Source organism: Canis lupus, chromosome X (assembly GCF_011100685.1).
Source record: "Canis lupus familiaris isolate Mischka breed German Shepherd chromosome X, alternate assembly UU_Cfam_GSD_1.0, whole genome shotgun sequence".
Taxonomy (NCBI): domain Eukaryota; kingdom Metazoa; phylum Chordata; class Mammalia; order Carnivora; family Canidae; genus Canis; species Canis lupus.
In genome coordinates, this window is record NC_049260.1 from 74,624,873 (window position 1) to 74,641,085 (window position 16,213).

General features: G+C 37.2%; 1 protein-coding gene across 2 annotated transcripts in view; it reads right to left on the reverse strand.

Annotated features, from left to right (window-relative positions):
* Positions 1 to 16,213, reverse strand: part of PCDH19 (protocadherin 19) — a 137,994-nt gene that overhangs the window by 42,385 nt on the left and 79,396 nt on the right. The window contains exon 4 of one of the 2 annotated variants that reach the window (XM_038587837.1): positions 7,856 to 8,025. In XM_038587837.1, the coding sequence (XP_038443765.1) occupies positions 7,856 to 8,025 (170 nt within the window). Of the gene's footprint in view, positions 1 to 7,855; positions 8,029 to 16,213 lie in introns of both variants that reach the window. The other variant, XM_038587836.1, reaches the window with a different exon arrangement.

The following is a 16,213-nucleotide window of genomic DNA, read 5'->3' on the forward strand; positions in this document are numbered from 1 at the left end:
GATATCATCTATTATTTCAGATTTAACAGTTTGCAAGTTTGTTGTCTGTACTATTACAAAGAATAATGGAGTAGAACTATTATTTCTGATTACCAGGATCCCTCAAAATACAAAATGCCTCTCATGAACGAATTCAGCCACAAAGAGCTTGTTTTCTGATAAACTACTTTTGCCATTTCTGTATTCAGTGCCTTTCATATTACCTCTGTCACACACCATCTCGCAAAATTCTCCAATGATGGAGTAGAATTTAGACTGAGTGAATTTCAAGGTTCACCATAAAACCTAAAATCCCACAACACCTTTCTGACTTTGTCACCTGCACACAAATGTCCACCCCCAATGATTTGCTCCAAAACAACTCTAGAGACTGGTATCTCACTGATAATCTCTTTAGACCAAGCTATGGATAACTGCTTTGTATTCTCTCTATGTGGCAGAATAATTGGTTTATAGGACTCCATTCTGCCCAGTTGCAAAAGAATCAGCTTTGTCTGCCCACCTTGAGCTGTAAGTCTCAAAAAAGCAATTTTAATGATGGCTCTAAGCGCCACTCAAACATTTTCCAGTCTGGAGCTTATTGATTTTTCCACGTTTGGGGATTTATTGGGGATAAGTCATGGAGGAAAAGAAATGGAAAAGACTTTCTTTCAAAAAGCCACAATTCCAAAGTAGATGTGTGAGATTACCTTTCCTTGGCCCAAAGTAAACAGGCAATCATCCATTTGGTAAAGACGGAGATCAAAAATACCTAGGGCTAAGACATAATTCTGGATGACAAAAAGTATCTATAAAAGAGGAAAACCATCTCACGCGTATATTGCCATACAATAAAGAAATAACACATGGTTTTGGTATTCTTAAAATTGCCTTTTAAATTATGGTTGGACTTGGTTCCCCATATTTATTTCATAATCAACTGGTTAAGGGAAAACAAACAGAATAACAAGTTCATAAATATTTAAATGACAAGTTTAGATTTATGTTTTCCCATCCTGATGGAGTTTTTGGTTCTTAACCATCTTATGAGAGGACAAAAATGTCGTTAAATAGAAAGACCCAAAGTAGATGATGATCTTGACATTTCAATGGACTTTTTTGAGTATGCAAAGCAACCCATATGATCCAGCCCTATAAAACAACTTACTTTGCTTCTCATCTGTTATCCCATTGGCAGTGTCCCTATTTATCATGGCCTACAGAACTTGCTTTATCATAAAGCAATTGGAAAACATTCACCTAGCAAATTACCCAAATAGAGCATAATTTTATCTAGCCTACTATATTGGGCCTCACTTCCACTATTCCTCCAAAGGGATCCCATTACACCAATGTGTCCTTTGAAATGTATATTGCTTTCCAGCTCAAATAATTAATTTCTTCACTGATCCTATGCAGTCTATTCCATTCTGGTCTATTTGTGCTACTGGGCCAAAAATTCCTAGAGAATATAAGTCTTAATTGTCCAGTATGCTTCCTTTGTATAATTTCCATCCTCCAATGCTTTATAAGTACTTAAAAATATAGAAAATTTTAGTGTCAACCAGTCAAGAAAGACCCTGACGTTTATGCTCTTGATGAATTATGAATCCCTTTCCACAGGTAATTATAAATAATAAATTTTAAAATAGAAATTGAATATGAGACAACTAAAAGTTCCAAGTGGATCAGGAAAACATTTTTATTAAAAAAAAGAAACAGGGGAGCACATTGTTTCTACTTCAAAGCAGATGAAGAGAACTGCCCTAGAAAAATTCTCTGACCAAAAGGTCCATGCCAAAATAATGCTAGCAAACAACTGCTAACAGCATGCATGTTTCCATTAGTTAAAGACAACTTTTTATTCCAGCAACTGTCTTGCCAATAAAATGTAAATAATGCTTTGAAAGGAGCCAATTATCTGGTGCAGCAATGTAGTTGAAATAAACAAAAGTATCCATCTGTCCCTCTATTCCCACCTGCCCAGCCACTGCTGAGACTGAGAATGAATAAAAGTTCCTGAACATCAGAAAAAAAGGCAGACTGGGCATTGAGTACCACTGAGTGCCTCTAAACCAGCAAGGTAACTGGGCATGTTAGAGATTAAACCTATCGTTTTATAATGAAGTTAACTAAAAGTAAGCAAGTAGTTCAGCCTCATAGCAGATGGATTTAAAAAGAAAATGTTTATCATTGTGACATTGTTCAAATTAGGACATCAAGGAAGAGTCTTTCATGATATTCTTATTAAAAATATGGTCTTGATTGTAAGTCTCCTTTCATTATTTCTCTTGCTTTGTTGACACAATATTAATAAAGTTTTTAATAGTACCAGGATCTATTCTTATAACAATTTCTAAAATCATTGATGAAATTAGTTTCATCATTGAGCTGACCTTGGTCAATTCAGCAAATGCCAGATATAAGCAAAGTTAAAATGATGAGAACTTTCACAGTCCATAATAGCAGCAATTGACACATTCAATTTCCAGAGCCAGACACACAGTGGACACTCAAAAATATTGCTAAATGAATGGGTGAAATATATGTAACTATTCGTGGATTGTTCCCACCTGGCATTAGAATACTGTATATCCAAGATAGATGAAAACAGCTGAAAGTCACATATATGGATTCATTATATACACATACATTCCATTGTTCAAGTAATTTAACATTTCACCTGGCATATATATTCATGAGGCTGAAGACATTTTTAAAAGATTCTATATGAACAAAACCAGGGGAGAACTAACCACATGAATTGCAGCACAGTATATCTAGCCTCAAAGATGCTAATTCAGGTCCAGGGGGATCTAATCAACCTCTTTGTTGAAGTAAAGATAAAACTTTTTGACAGCAAATGCTATTCTGATAAGATGGAATTTTCAATTACTCTTATAAACATCTGGCCCATGCTACCATTTCTGGAGCCCAGTAGCACACTGCTTTGCAATGTCACAAAATATTCTCCACTGAGAACTCTCTTTTGCCAAGAGACTAATTGAAATGAATGCTTAGAAATTTAGTAAGGTGAGAGGTGAGTCAGGGGGATAGGTAAAAGGATAAGCAAAGGATGTTCAGTCACTAAATCATAATTTCAATAAAAGGCTAGAGGAAATAAAATTACACAATGCTAGTAGAGTGTTGGAAGTGTAAACGCCTTAATACACCTCTGATTGAAACTAGACTATGCATAGTATGAAACCTACAGAATATTTTCATGGCTAATTTGTAATAGCAGTTGCATCAGGCACAGATCAAGTTCTTCCAAACCATATTTTACACAAAAAAAAATTTGTTAAATGATATTCAGGTGATGAACTACCAAATAAACAAGTTTAAAATGCAGAAGGATTTACAATTCCAGAAATAAAGCAATCATTATATTGCATTTGGATACGAAAGCAGATAGATGTTATTGTGAGTTTCTGTATGTTGCTTCCATTTGGTATCAATTAGCAGGGGAGGAAAACCAACTCAGTGTTGTAGTTAACTCTAAACTAGGTCCACATTAGATCAATTAGAGTCATCTTTTCAGCTGATGAATTTATAATCAATAATTAAAATCATAAAGAGAGACTGAGTATGATTTGAAACAAATAAGTTGAGCTTGGGATGAGTATGTATAGTTCTGGGACATGATTCCCAAAAGGACTACATAGTTTAAGTAAGCATAATTGTATATCCAAGTCATCACAAATGGTCATGCAAAGAAGCATAGAAGAGACAGAAGCCTATTAACCCCAGCACTACTCAGCCCAGAAATAACTCTGAAAGGAGGAGATTCAAGCCCAGTGATACCCCTAATTTTGCAACAAAACCATGAACCTCTGGCACCTCTGACCTCTCTAATAACGGTCAGTTACTCTTCTTGGAGACTGCTGCATGCATAAGGCAAATTTCTTGGCCCTGCCTGAATTTGGTAATTTGGTAATTTTACCAAATTCGTCAAATTGAGGAAGGGAAGGAATTGGTTAAAGGATTTGAATGTGACTCCCAAGCTCAGCACCAAATCACCTCAAGAACCAAATCAGGTGGTAAAATATTCTGAGTGACAACACTTACTTATTCTCAAGGCACTCTGAGAGCTCCAAAGAGATAGCATTCCCAAAAATGCTATATGTGAGTAGGAAGTACAGGATAAACAATTCTCCATCACCTTCTTTTCTGGGAAGCCATAACAATAAGAGCTGAATTACTGGGACACGCTGAGACATATTAATTTAAGGGCACCAAAATGATAAATGAATTTGTAATTCAATCACCTGGAAACAAGGAAATTCAGCTCAGCCAGTTCATCAACCAAGTGACCTGGTCTTAGGCATGTTGAGAGGGATACCAGGATTGATAATAATCCAGAAAGCAGAGATTCCTGTCCTTCCTTCTTATCTCCAGCCTGACCCAGCTCACAAATGTATTAGGGTGGGTAGTCAAAACACAAGTCAAACTCAAGTGGCTAAACCCCTCCCTGGCTTTGCCCTTTGGGTGCAAAAGCCTTCCAGATATTCTCCTTCTTTGGTTGAATATACTGGTTCTGGGTTCCATCCCTAGGAATGTTCTCAAGATGGTTTGCTGAAAATTAAGGGATTTAGGCCTTTACTCTGAAAGTCATGAAGCACCTTTGACATTCAGACCAAGCGTCCTTCTACTATAACAGTTAATAAAACCCAAAGAAACGTTCGCAGTGTGAAGAAGCATGGGGCCCAGGTGTCTGGGAAAGTGGGGAGCAAATATAATTTGTACATTTTCCTCAAATGTTGGCAAAAGAATAATAGCTCACTGAACAACCCATTCCTGCTCAAGGAAAAAATTACCAGATGCATAAAATTATCTTTATTTTGAAAATCCTGACACTCCCTATCAATCATGTGTCCATATATGTGCAAAGAAAAATGCTGTGCTAATATTCAATTCAGAAAACACAGAAGACTACAGACATGAAATCCAAGGTAAGCCAAAACAAAGGTGTAAGATACACTCTATTGGATATATTTGGCCCAACTTTGAATGGTTCTGACAGGACCAGAAGAAATATTGTCAGGATCAGAGTTAGTCTGACAAGGTCTTTATAACCTTTATCTCGAGAGTCATTTACTAAAACCTCAAGAACTGTCCATCTCTGGAACCACCAGGATTTTAGGGCAGTTGGGTTTGAAATGTCTATTACAGTATCAATGAATCAAAGAGACTTGGGTCTGTATTTTTGTTTTGTTTTATTTTGTTGGTATTTTTTTTCCCTCAAGGAATCCTTGAGACTTTCAGTGCAGGTCTGAGTCCAGAGGAAATTCCATTTTCCCTCATGATCTTTCTAAATTGGTAGTCCCCAGAAGCAACAATACCGTATTGCCCTGGAATGAATATATCTAGAACTGTTCTAGTTAGAATGGTTACAAGATCAGGCATACGTGGTAAATTTGCTCCATGATTGTCTTTCAACTATTCTGCTTCAGGATAAAATGAGAAATATTATGTGCATCCATTTTACTATTAGAGATAGTAAAATGCTATAAACTGTTAATTGCTGGGGTGCCTGGGTGGCTCAGTCAGTTAAGCATCTGCCTTTGGCTCAGGCCATGATCCTTGAGTCCTGGGATCCATCCCTGCATTGGGCTCCCTGCTCAGTGGGGAGTCTACTTCTCCCTCTCCTGCTCCCCCTGCTTATGCGCTCTCTCTTGTGCTCTATCTTTAAAAAAATGTTAATTGTTGAGATTGTTGCTGTTGTTTGAGGTAGCAATAACTGAAGTGACACAATTTATGTGTTTAGCTTAGAGTTGATTTGGGATATAACAATTAAGTACTATTATGGAAAGCTCAGAAGTATGGGGATATCATAAGGTAGAGCCTGAGAGGTAAGCAAGACCAGAATTCTGTCTGTACCTAAAGCTTAATGACTCAACCAAATTGAAAAAAGCAAATTCAAGGGTTGGCTTAAGATTTAGCCACTGCTTGAATGATGGGGAAAAAAATAAGATATATACAAGCAACCTGAATACTGAGAAAAAATATGAAAGTGTTGCCAAAATTAAACAGCAAAAGGTGTCTGGGTACACGTGTGTGTGTATGTGTGTGTGTGTATGTAATCATCTTTTATGTAGGAGAGTCTTGGAATAATGCCACACATTTGCTTTAGAATACTCTCATTAGTATATAACATATATAATACATTGTATATATAATACATTGTGTGTATATATATATATAATGTATAATGTATTATATATATACACATATAATACATCCCATTTGGAAGAAAGAGTCCCTCAGAAAAATTAAGCATACTCCACCAATACTGTTTTCCTAGAAAAATGTGACAAAAATTTAAACAGAGTTATTCTATCCAGGTATAAAGTGAGAATCAATTATGACCTTTTCCTTTTCTGGATTCACTTCATTTTTAAAAGCGTCTAACTAAAACCCTTTCTGATATAGTGAAAAATCACTTTTTTGAGATACAAGACTAGTAAATGATAATACTCGTCTGTATCCTATGACACACTACTAATCTTCTGAGAATTAAACAGTCTCTGTTTCAGTTATATAAATGTCTAGTTTTTCATCTTTAGTCTTAGAAAGGTTGCCCAGAAAGTATATTATCTCTGTGGATGTCACCACTTGCCAATTAGGGAAAACAGCAGTGCACAATCAGTAGTGACCTCTATATATTACAGACATTGGCACTTGGGTCTGCTGGGGAGGGGATGGATTAGACAATTTAACAGAATCTACAGTGACAAACCTTTTTCTATGAAAAACATTTCCCTTTTTGAATTGTGTAATATTCTCCTTTGGATTCATTTATAAGACCAAAACAAAAAGCATTTAATGATGTTTACAGTGAAATGAAACAGCTGAAGACCAGCACATAATCACCATATTTTGTTTTCTCATCTTTAAGTCTTTTAGCAGTAGGGCTTCCAGCTGAGCTTGCGTCTAGCTTCTCTCAAGACATAGCCAAGCATTCTGAAGCTTCACTGAGCCTAAACACCAAGCTGAATTCATAGTTCTTAATTGAAAAAGACAGGCTGTTTTCCTAGCATGTTTGCATCCGTAAAACATTGAAAATGACATTTGTGCCCAAGTCCATTTGAATATTCTGCCTTTGCTGAACTCTGCTAATGTTTTTATACCCTGGTTTATGCCTACCACAGCTTTAAATAGCTCCTCTTGCTAAAGCATGTGTGGCTGCATTCACAAAAATAGACTCTTTTTCATACATGAGAATGCTACTCCTGAGATTTGCTTTGAGATGTTTTTCATATGCACAGAATATTACTTTGATAAGCCATGTTTTCTTACACTAGTCTCTCCTACAATGAATGGCATCCATGTGTGTGGTAGCTAGAGGGAGTTGGCATACCCACCCCATAAACAAAATGGGAAGTTTGGTACTTTCTCTCTTCAGTAAAGGGTATACAATCTGTGGTCAGAGAACAGAGCCTCTCTCTGGGTAATGTTAACCAGCCTGATATAGAAATAAAATCCACCCCTTTGGTGTCATTAGTGCTATGTTCTGTGCAACTCAACTGATCAGTTAAATTTCATGTAAAATGAGGCATTTATTCCTGGTGAGAAAGTATCTGCTCATTTTCTATGTGCTCAGTGCAGTTATTATTAAAAAGAATGTACACAATATGAATAAGTAGTTAGCTTTTAAACTGCCTGCAACCTTATACAAACCTAGGAGATCCACTCAGGGAGGATGAAGAAGAACCTGGTCAAGTGTCAGAACATCTCAAAACTCTGTAGATGCTATTCAGGCATAAGCACAGTACACACCTTGATGACACTTACTACAGTAAAGTAGTACAATGTACCTACAAATATTTGGATTCTTTGGGATCATAGCTGCAACTTACATCCAATCAGCCCTTACCATGGTCAGGCATCTGAGATCCCATGGAGGTCACACTGGTGTTCAGCACATCATTGACAGCAGTATCACAATACAGGCTCCGCTGGACATCATGCTCACTGTCAGTCTGGTCACTCTCTTCATGACCACTATCCTTCAGGCTGTTGCCCTCTAAGTCCTTGAAGGTAGAGCTGCTGGGTTGAAGAAAGAATGATAATTTACAACTGTGATAATCTGATCTTTAAAATCTTTCAGAGCCAGGATGATATCATCTCTGTGGTGAGGCCAACAGTGACTGGACTGTCAAAAAGAGTAGATAAAAGAGAAATTTCTGTTTAAAGATAATGGAAGTTGGGACACCAGGGTGGCTCAGTTGGTTGAGTATCCAAATTGTGATTTTGGCTCAGGTCCTGATCTCATGGGTTGTGATATCGAGCACTGTGTTGGGCTCTGTGCTCAGAGGGGAGTCTGCTTGGGATTCTCTCCCTCCCTCTCCTTCTGCCCCTCTCACAGGATTCTGTGCTCTCTCTCTCTCTCTCTCTTAAATAAATAAACAAACAAACAAATAAATAATTTTGTTAAAAAACAAAGATAATGGAACTTAACACTGCAGAGAGGTTCCGAGTATTGAATGCTGATGTAGCTAATACTTTCATTCACTTATCTTCAATGCATTACTACAGGCAAGGTGGAAGAAGATAGAAATTTGAAACAACCACCTGCAAAGAATATTACCATTTCAGAAGGTTTTCTCTCTTCTTATGTAATCAAAGTAAAATAATAGCTAATGTTTCCTGAGCAATTACTACACATAAGGCACTGTTCTAAGTGCTTGACATGAATTAACTTTTTTAATCATCACAACTATATAAGAGAAAGGTACCATTAATATTGCCATTTATAGATGAAAGAACAGAAGCACAAGGAAGTTAAATAACCTGCCCAAGGTCATATAGCTGAGGAAATGTAACAGATCTAAGGCCAAATCCAGTCAGTCTAGCTCCAGAGCCTGGGCCCTTAAATACTATGTAAATTGCTTCTCCAAAGAGGTCTACTAATCAACTGCAAAAATTGAAGTGGCAGAAATTAAAGTAATGCAATTAAAATAGAAAGGATTATCAGGACCAGAGAACTCAGGTCAGTTTTAGCTGAGAAATTCAGAGAGATAGATTCAAAGGAAAAGAGAGGCAGGCGCTGAGAAGAGGAGAGCCTTGGTGCATGCACAGTAAGATATAAGAGAAGCAGAGAGTTGAGCTCTAATAAAACTGTGAGTGTAGTTAAGCTAAAAATATGAAAACTTTCAGCTGAGGAGTTTATGGGCCAATTTTTCTTGCATTTGTTAAATCAGTCCACCATACAGTGCACTAAACATGCCATCCAAGAACCTCACACAAAAATAGAGAATAATACATAAGGTACATCCATAGAGGCCCCACCTGTTTTTTCTAACACTTTGTATGTCCTGACAGAATCTGTGGATATGCAACACTAAGGACCATAAATTATGCATCTGAAATACCTAGTGGAATGGTGAATCCATTCCCCAATCAGTGAGGAAGTATCAAGATAATGTGTTGTCGTCTTAATAACAGAGTGTCATGCTTGTGAATTAGGGTAAGTCTCAACAGACCTACTGTACCTCTGAAAAGAGAGCCTGTAGAGATGATAGTGTAAACTCATTTGATGTGCCTCAACCTTGAATATCCACAGGCCTGGATCTCTGAGGCTTTGATAAGAACATTCGGTATATATGATGAAGAGCTATGCCATGGACACAATAGATACATTGTCATTCTCTACATTGGTCAAAAGGAATCACAGCAGATTTTTAACATATAACCAATCTAGATGTAGAATGCTTGCTGCCATGAATATGAAAAGGAAAAGATCAAAAGGGCAGTAACTGGAAAGCCATAATTATAAGAAAATGAAGAGCAGGAGAGAGTAAAACATTGACCTGTTTGCTAATTACTTTCAGGAAGGATCACTGAGCATCACCTGTATTAAAACTAAAATCATTCAATAAGCCAATTCACTCAGCTCCTCCAAAATTATGTCATGCAGCTACTCAGCCCTGTGGACCCACCAGTATGCAGTTCTATTAAAAAACCAATCATCCGGGATCCCTGGGTGGCACAGCGGTTTGGCGCCTGCCTTTGGCCCAGGGCGCGATCCTGGAGACCCGGGATCGAATCCCACGTCGGGCTCCTGATGCATGGAGCCTGCTTCTCCCTCTGCCTCTCTCTCTCTCTCTCTCTCTCTCTGTGTGTGTGTGTGTGTGACTATCATTAAAAAAAAACAATCATCCTAAAATTATTTTATGGTCAAGAAGACCAATTGGAAGTACAGGCTTTAGAGCGTGTAACAATTTCTAGCTTTACTGCACAGATGTTGGGGCGTCCTGTAAATACTAATCCCATAGCTTGAACAGATTCAAAGTTTGTCTTTTAGAAAAAAAAATTGGTCCTGTCCATATGGACTCCTGTATTTCAGAAGAAGGGAAATGACCTGCCTTGTTCATATATTTTTATACCAAATATTAATTTTTGACCTGCATTTCTGGTATCTGCAGCACATGAAAATTTCTTTAATCTAGAACACAAAATTGTTGCTTTAAGCCAGAGACTTCAACCCTGAATTGGGTGCATTTCAGCAGTTGACAAAATATGCTGGAGACATAGGTTAAGGAGTATAAGGACAATGTAATTAACCATCCCTTAGACCACGGTTTCTCAACCTTGGCATTACTGACATTTTAAGCTGCATAATTTTTATGCACATTGTAGAATGTTTAGCATAATATTTTATGCACATTGTAGAATGTTCATCAGCATCCCTGGCCTCTACCCATTAGATGCTAGTAGGGCCTCTTCCAGAAGTTACACCAAAAAGGTCTCCATACATTGCCAAATCACACTCAGCTGAAAATCACTGCTTTAGGTTCTTTCAAACTCTTTTCTACCAGATTTTCAGACTATAGAGGAAAGAGCACTGTCATTAGAATAAGTGACAATCGTACTATCCCACTTCATCTATGGGAGACTGGGCCTGTTATCTAATGTCTTTGAGCCTCAATTTCCTTGTCTATAAAATGCATTTTCTAAAACCTTCTTCACAAGGTCATTTGGATGACTCAATGAAATACTGTACATGAAGTACTGGGTACACACAAATGCTCAATAAATGGTAATTGTTTAATATGATCATTATTCCATATGGTAATGTCTTCATTGATTTATAGTTAAATATTACACCTGTGGTCTTTCTTTCTAACTGATATAGGAAATGGGTATTTAAATAATGTCTCTATATCTTCCATAAACTATAGTCAAACACTGTATGCTATATTAATTTCTCCTAGAATTCAGGAACAGGAAAAGAAAGTCTCCTGTCAAATGTGTGTCCTTTGTTTATTGAAAAATGAGAACTATATGCCCTGGTGTACTTACCATTTTGTATTGGCTTCTCAAAAGCTTCATGATAAATATAATGTTTAATTGCAGTGATTTGGATGCCAAGGATCACTATTTAGCTTCACCCAATTGGAAGTATACCTTTTTAATGTTTGATCATCTTTTTTATATGTATCTGAATATTACAAACCACCTCACAGATTTTGTTTTTTGTTTTTGATAGAAATGAGAGAAATAATAAAATAGTTAAGGATTGGCTATCTTTTTAAAGCTTGATCACCTTTTTAAAGTTTGATCACCTTTTTTTATATGTATCTAAATATTACAAACCATCTCAGAGATTTTGGTTTTTTTTTATAGAAATGAGAGAAATAATAAAATAGTTAAGGATTGGCTATTTGGGACTGGTAGTGTGAGTATAAAAAGTCAGGTATTCTTTGCTAAAATAACAAACATGAGAAACAGCAAGTATTGGTGAGGATGTGGAGAAAAAGGAACCTTCATGCACTGTTGGTAGGAATGCAAACTAGTGCAACCACTGTGGAAAATAGTATGGAGGTTTCTCAAAAAAATAAAAATATAACTATCCTACAATACAGTAATCCCATCCCTGAGCATTTATCCCCATAATACAAAAACACTATTTCAAAAGGCTATATACACCCCTATGTTTATTGCAGCATTATTTACGTACAGTAGCCAAATTATGGAAGCAGCCCAAGTGTCTGCTGCTACATAAATGGATAAAGAAGAGGTTTTATATATATATATATATATATATATATATATATATATATATGACATTTATACATACATTTGGTGATAACATATGTATAATATAATATATAATATATATGATATATAAGATAATATATGTAAATATACATATTTATATATAAAATGGAATATTATTCAACCACAAAAAAAATGAAATCCTGCCATCTTCAACAACATGGATGGAGCTAGAGAGTATAATGCTAAGTGAAATAGGTCAGAGAAAGATGAATACCATATGATTTCACTCACATGTGGAATTTAAGAAACAAAACAAAATGAGAGAGAGAGAGAGAGAGGGGCAAACCAAGGAAAAGTCTTCTAACTATAGAGAACAACCTGATAGTTACCAGAGGGGAGGTAGGTGGGGGAATGGGTGAAAGAGGTGATGGGGATTTGGAGTACACGTATCCTGATGAACACTGAGTAAGGTATAAAATTGTTGAATCACTGGGATCCCTGGGTGGCTCAGCAGTTTGGCACCTGCCTTCGGCCCAGGGCATAATCCTGCAGACCCAGGGTCGAGTCCCACATTGGGCTCCCTGCATGGAGCCTGCTTCTCCCTCTGCCTGTGTTTCTGCCTCTCTCTCTATACCTCTCATAAATAAATAAATAAAAATCTTTAAAAAAAAAAAGAATTGTTGAATCACTATATCGTACATCTGAAACTAGTATAACATTGTATGGTAATTCTACTGGAATTAAGATTTTAAACTCAATAAAAATTGTTTAAAAGACTCCAAAAAAGGTAGTCATGTATTCTCTGAAAAAAAAAAAAAAATGCAAGGGATGGGATGCCTGGGTGGCCAGCAGTTGAGCATCAGCCTTGGGCTCAGGGCATGATCCCAGATCCTCGATGGAGTCCTGCATCGGGCTCCCCGCAGGGAGCCTGCTTCTTTCTCTGCCTATGTCTCTGCCTCTCTCTGTGTGTCTCTCATGAATTAATAAATAAATCTTTAAAAAAATAAATAATAGGATGTTTTAAAAAAAAATGCAAGGGGTGTAACTCCCCTCCCCCAAACCCTGGAACCCACTAAAAGATCAGTTTTCCCATCTGCCGAACTAAGTACCACTTATTCTAATCTTGTCAGGACATTTAGTGGCTTAATGAATGGATCTGGGTAAGGCAGTTTAAGGCCCTGGGAGCAAGATGCTGCAAATTGTAAAACAGCCTGGTAAATGGCTACTCACCCAAAACAAATAGCAATTTATGCCAGGCATAAAAAATGCTGATTTCACTTGTTTTATTACCTGTGTACCTCTTGGGAAATGAAAGACTTGTAAACCAACTTTTGTAGGACAATAAATTAGGGGTACCCATTTGCAATGGTATTGTAAATGCAAATGTTTCTATTACTGCGCTGGTGGCCAACAAAGGAACAGATTTGTGTGAAAACACCTACAGCAAGACTCTGAACATGAGAGTTACATAGAAAATGCTTAATGAATAAACATTATTCCAATTCTGACCCATATTTACCCTTTAAAATATTGGAAATCAAAAAAAAATAAATAAAATAAAATAAAATAAAATAAAATAAAATAAAATAAAATAAAATATTGGAAATCTTCCCCAGAGACAGAATAATCTGAACGGAAACAGGTCATATCTTCCTAGCAGGTGAGACCACATGCCCAAGGAATGCCACGTAAGAGTAAGAATGAGAAGAAAGTAAAAGTCAAGAGTATTGTAACTATATTTAGAGGATATAAGGATGATTCTACAGTGGTTCCTGGACCTCCTACCTGCATCATAATCACGTCTGGAACCTATGAAAACTGGAGATTCTCTAGGGATGGAGCTAAAAGACTCTGCATTTAACAAACCTCCCAGGCAATTCTTTAAAAAAAAAGATTTTATTTATTTATTCATGAGAGACACAGCAAGAGAGGCAGAGACATAGACAGAGGGAGAAGCAGGCTCCTCACAGGGAACCCAATGTGGGACTCGAACCCCCAACCGGGGATCATGCCCTGAGCCAAAGGCAGATGCTCAATCCCTGAGCCACCCAGGCATCCCCTCCGAGGTGATTCTAATGCATATTAAAGGTCAGAAATTACTGGTTTAGAGGGATATTTCGTGCCAATTTCCATTGATAAAATGCTGAGATTTTCTTCAACTTCTTTCATCCATTCATTCAATAAACATGTACCAGCACTTGTTATAGACAAGATATTATACCAGGTGCAGCAAAACTCCAGAACACATCGGGTGGAAAAGGAAAGCACTATGTATGCTTTAGAAGCCAATGGTCATTTTCCCTTCCACCCTGCTTCACTATCTTGTTCATTTCCTGCTTCATTTTCTTTGAGCTACAGCCTCATGCCCCGCTTGATATTGCTCCAAAAGCACTGTGGGAGTAGACATTAGATAGCAGCAGAGAAACCAAGCATGAAGAAAGAGAGTGTTGCAGCAGGGGCAAAGTGCAACTGCTGGCTTGCCTTGTTCTGAGAAGATACCAGGGAAACAAACACAGCAGGAAGGAAGCACATCCAAAAAAGTTTCTAAACCATCTTGGCTCATTAATCTGGAATTCTGACATAAGCCGTGGGTACACCTGCAGGTTGCAGGTGATGCTCTGAAAACAACAACAAAACTACATAAATATGACACCAGATTCTGGGGTGCAAAGATGATGTGACATTTATCTTCCCTTTCTGTTCCAGATCCACTCTCTACCCTTTTCAACCTTGATTTGTGCTTAAGGGAACCCCCTTGCTCCCTGTCTTTCCATTGGTTTACCCAAGGTAAACAGATGTGAGAGTGGAAAAGCAGCCTGTGTGTAAACTGTCTGGACGAGACAGTTAACAACTGCTAGAGAATGCCGAAGAGAAGGGTCCAAGAAGCATCCTTGGGTAAGTAGAAAATAAATAGAGGGAAAGAAAATGGATAGGAAAAGAAGTTCTCAAAATTCTCCTGAAATTGGATTCAAAGAAACAGGACTTGGTGGTAAAATTAAAACTGATAACAAGATTCAGAATTTCCTGGCTGGGAGATTTTTCCATGCATATAAATGGATCCTCAAGAAACCACATACAGTGAAACCCCTTTCAAACATCACTGTGAGCTATTTGAACATAGTTTGCATGGTTTTTATCACCTGGTGTTATAACTCTCTCTTAACATTTTCCACACATTTTACATTTAAAATGGTTAGTCCCCAGAAAAGCATAGCACACGAGATTTCCTGTATCTTTCCAGGTATTGTGCTTTGTCTAAACTCAATGGATCCGGTAAATTCCAAGGCCTTTGTGGTTTTCCAAAGCCGTCAATGTTCCAAAAACAGAATCTGGCAAAAATGCATGTGTCCCTGAGTTTTCAGATGTTTCCTCTTAATCAAAGTGGTCCCTGGTAAAAAGTCACTATTTTAGGTTTCAGGCAACATCAGGAGACTTTTCCACTGAAAGCCTGTGTTAAGTCCAGGTTGTGCATTTTGTGTGTAAACCAAAACATATAAAGTAATTAACCAAAATCAGAGGTTTCTAGGGAGTCCCAAAGCTGCTGTGGAAATACATGTATCCCAAAAACTAAATGTTTAAATGTTAAGTTTTCATCTCATCATTCAGCCTGGGCACTGTATATTCGGGGCTGACCTAAGACAGCGAGGGTCCCTAGGAGAAGGCTTTCTGCCTTGCTCTGAAAATCAGACTTACGGCAAAAGTTTAACCTGGTCATAGAATTCCCAGGGACCCAGAGCTAGCCCAAGGGACAGGTGAAGATAAAAAAAAAAAAAAATCTGCTTTTACCAGAATTTTTATCAGAAGCTTTGAAATAACAGTCCTAAAGCAGAAAATAAAGTATAAATAAAAATAAAGTAGATTTCTGCTGCAAAGTTACTCTAAACAGCACACATAAAGAGGGGCCTTTTTTCTCCTAAAACAAATGAGTCAGGTAATTTTGAATTCCTTACATTTTGAGTTTATTCTGTGAGCTAAGAAAATATTCAAAGTAGATTTCTCCCAACCTCTCAAGAAAATTACAAACTGCTATGACCAGTAATGCTGGGCTATTCATTTTAATTAACAATAATTAATGGTCATCACTTAAGTTCACAAGCAATTCCAGACCAATACAGATAAACCTAGCATGATTTCAGGGGTTACTGCAGCATCATGAATTAAATTAAATATGAATTAAAGTGACTTGTTCAACAAGCCAGTTTATTCTTCAAATCATACTCATCTGGTGAGA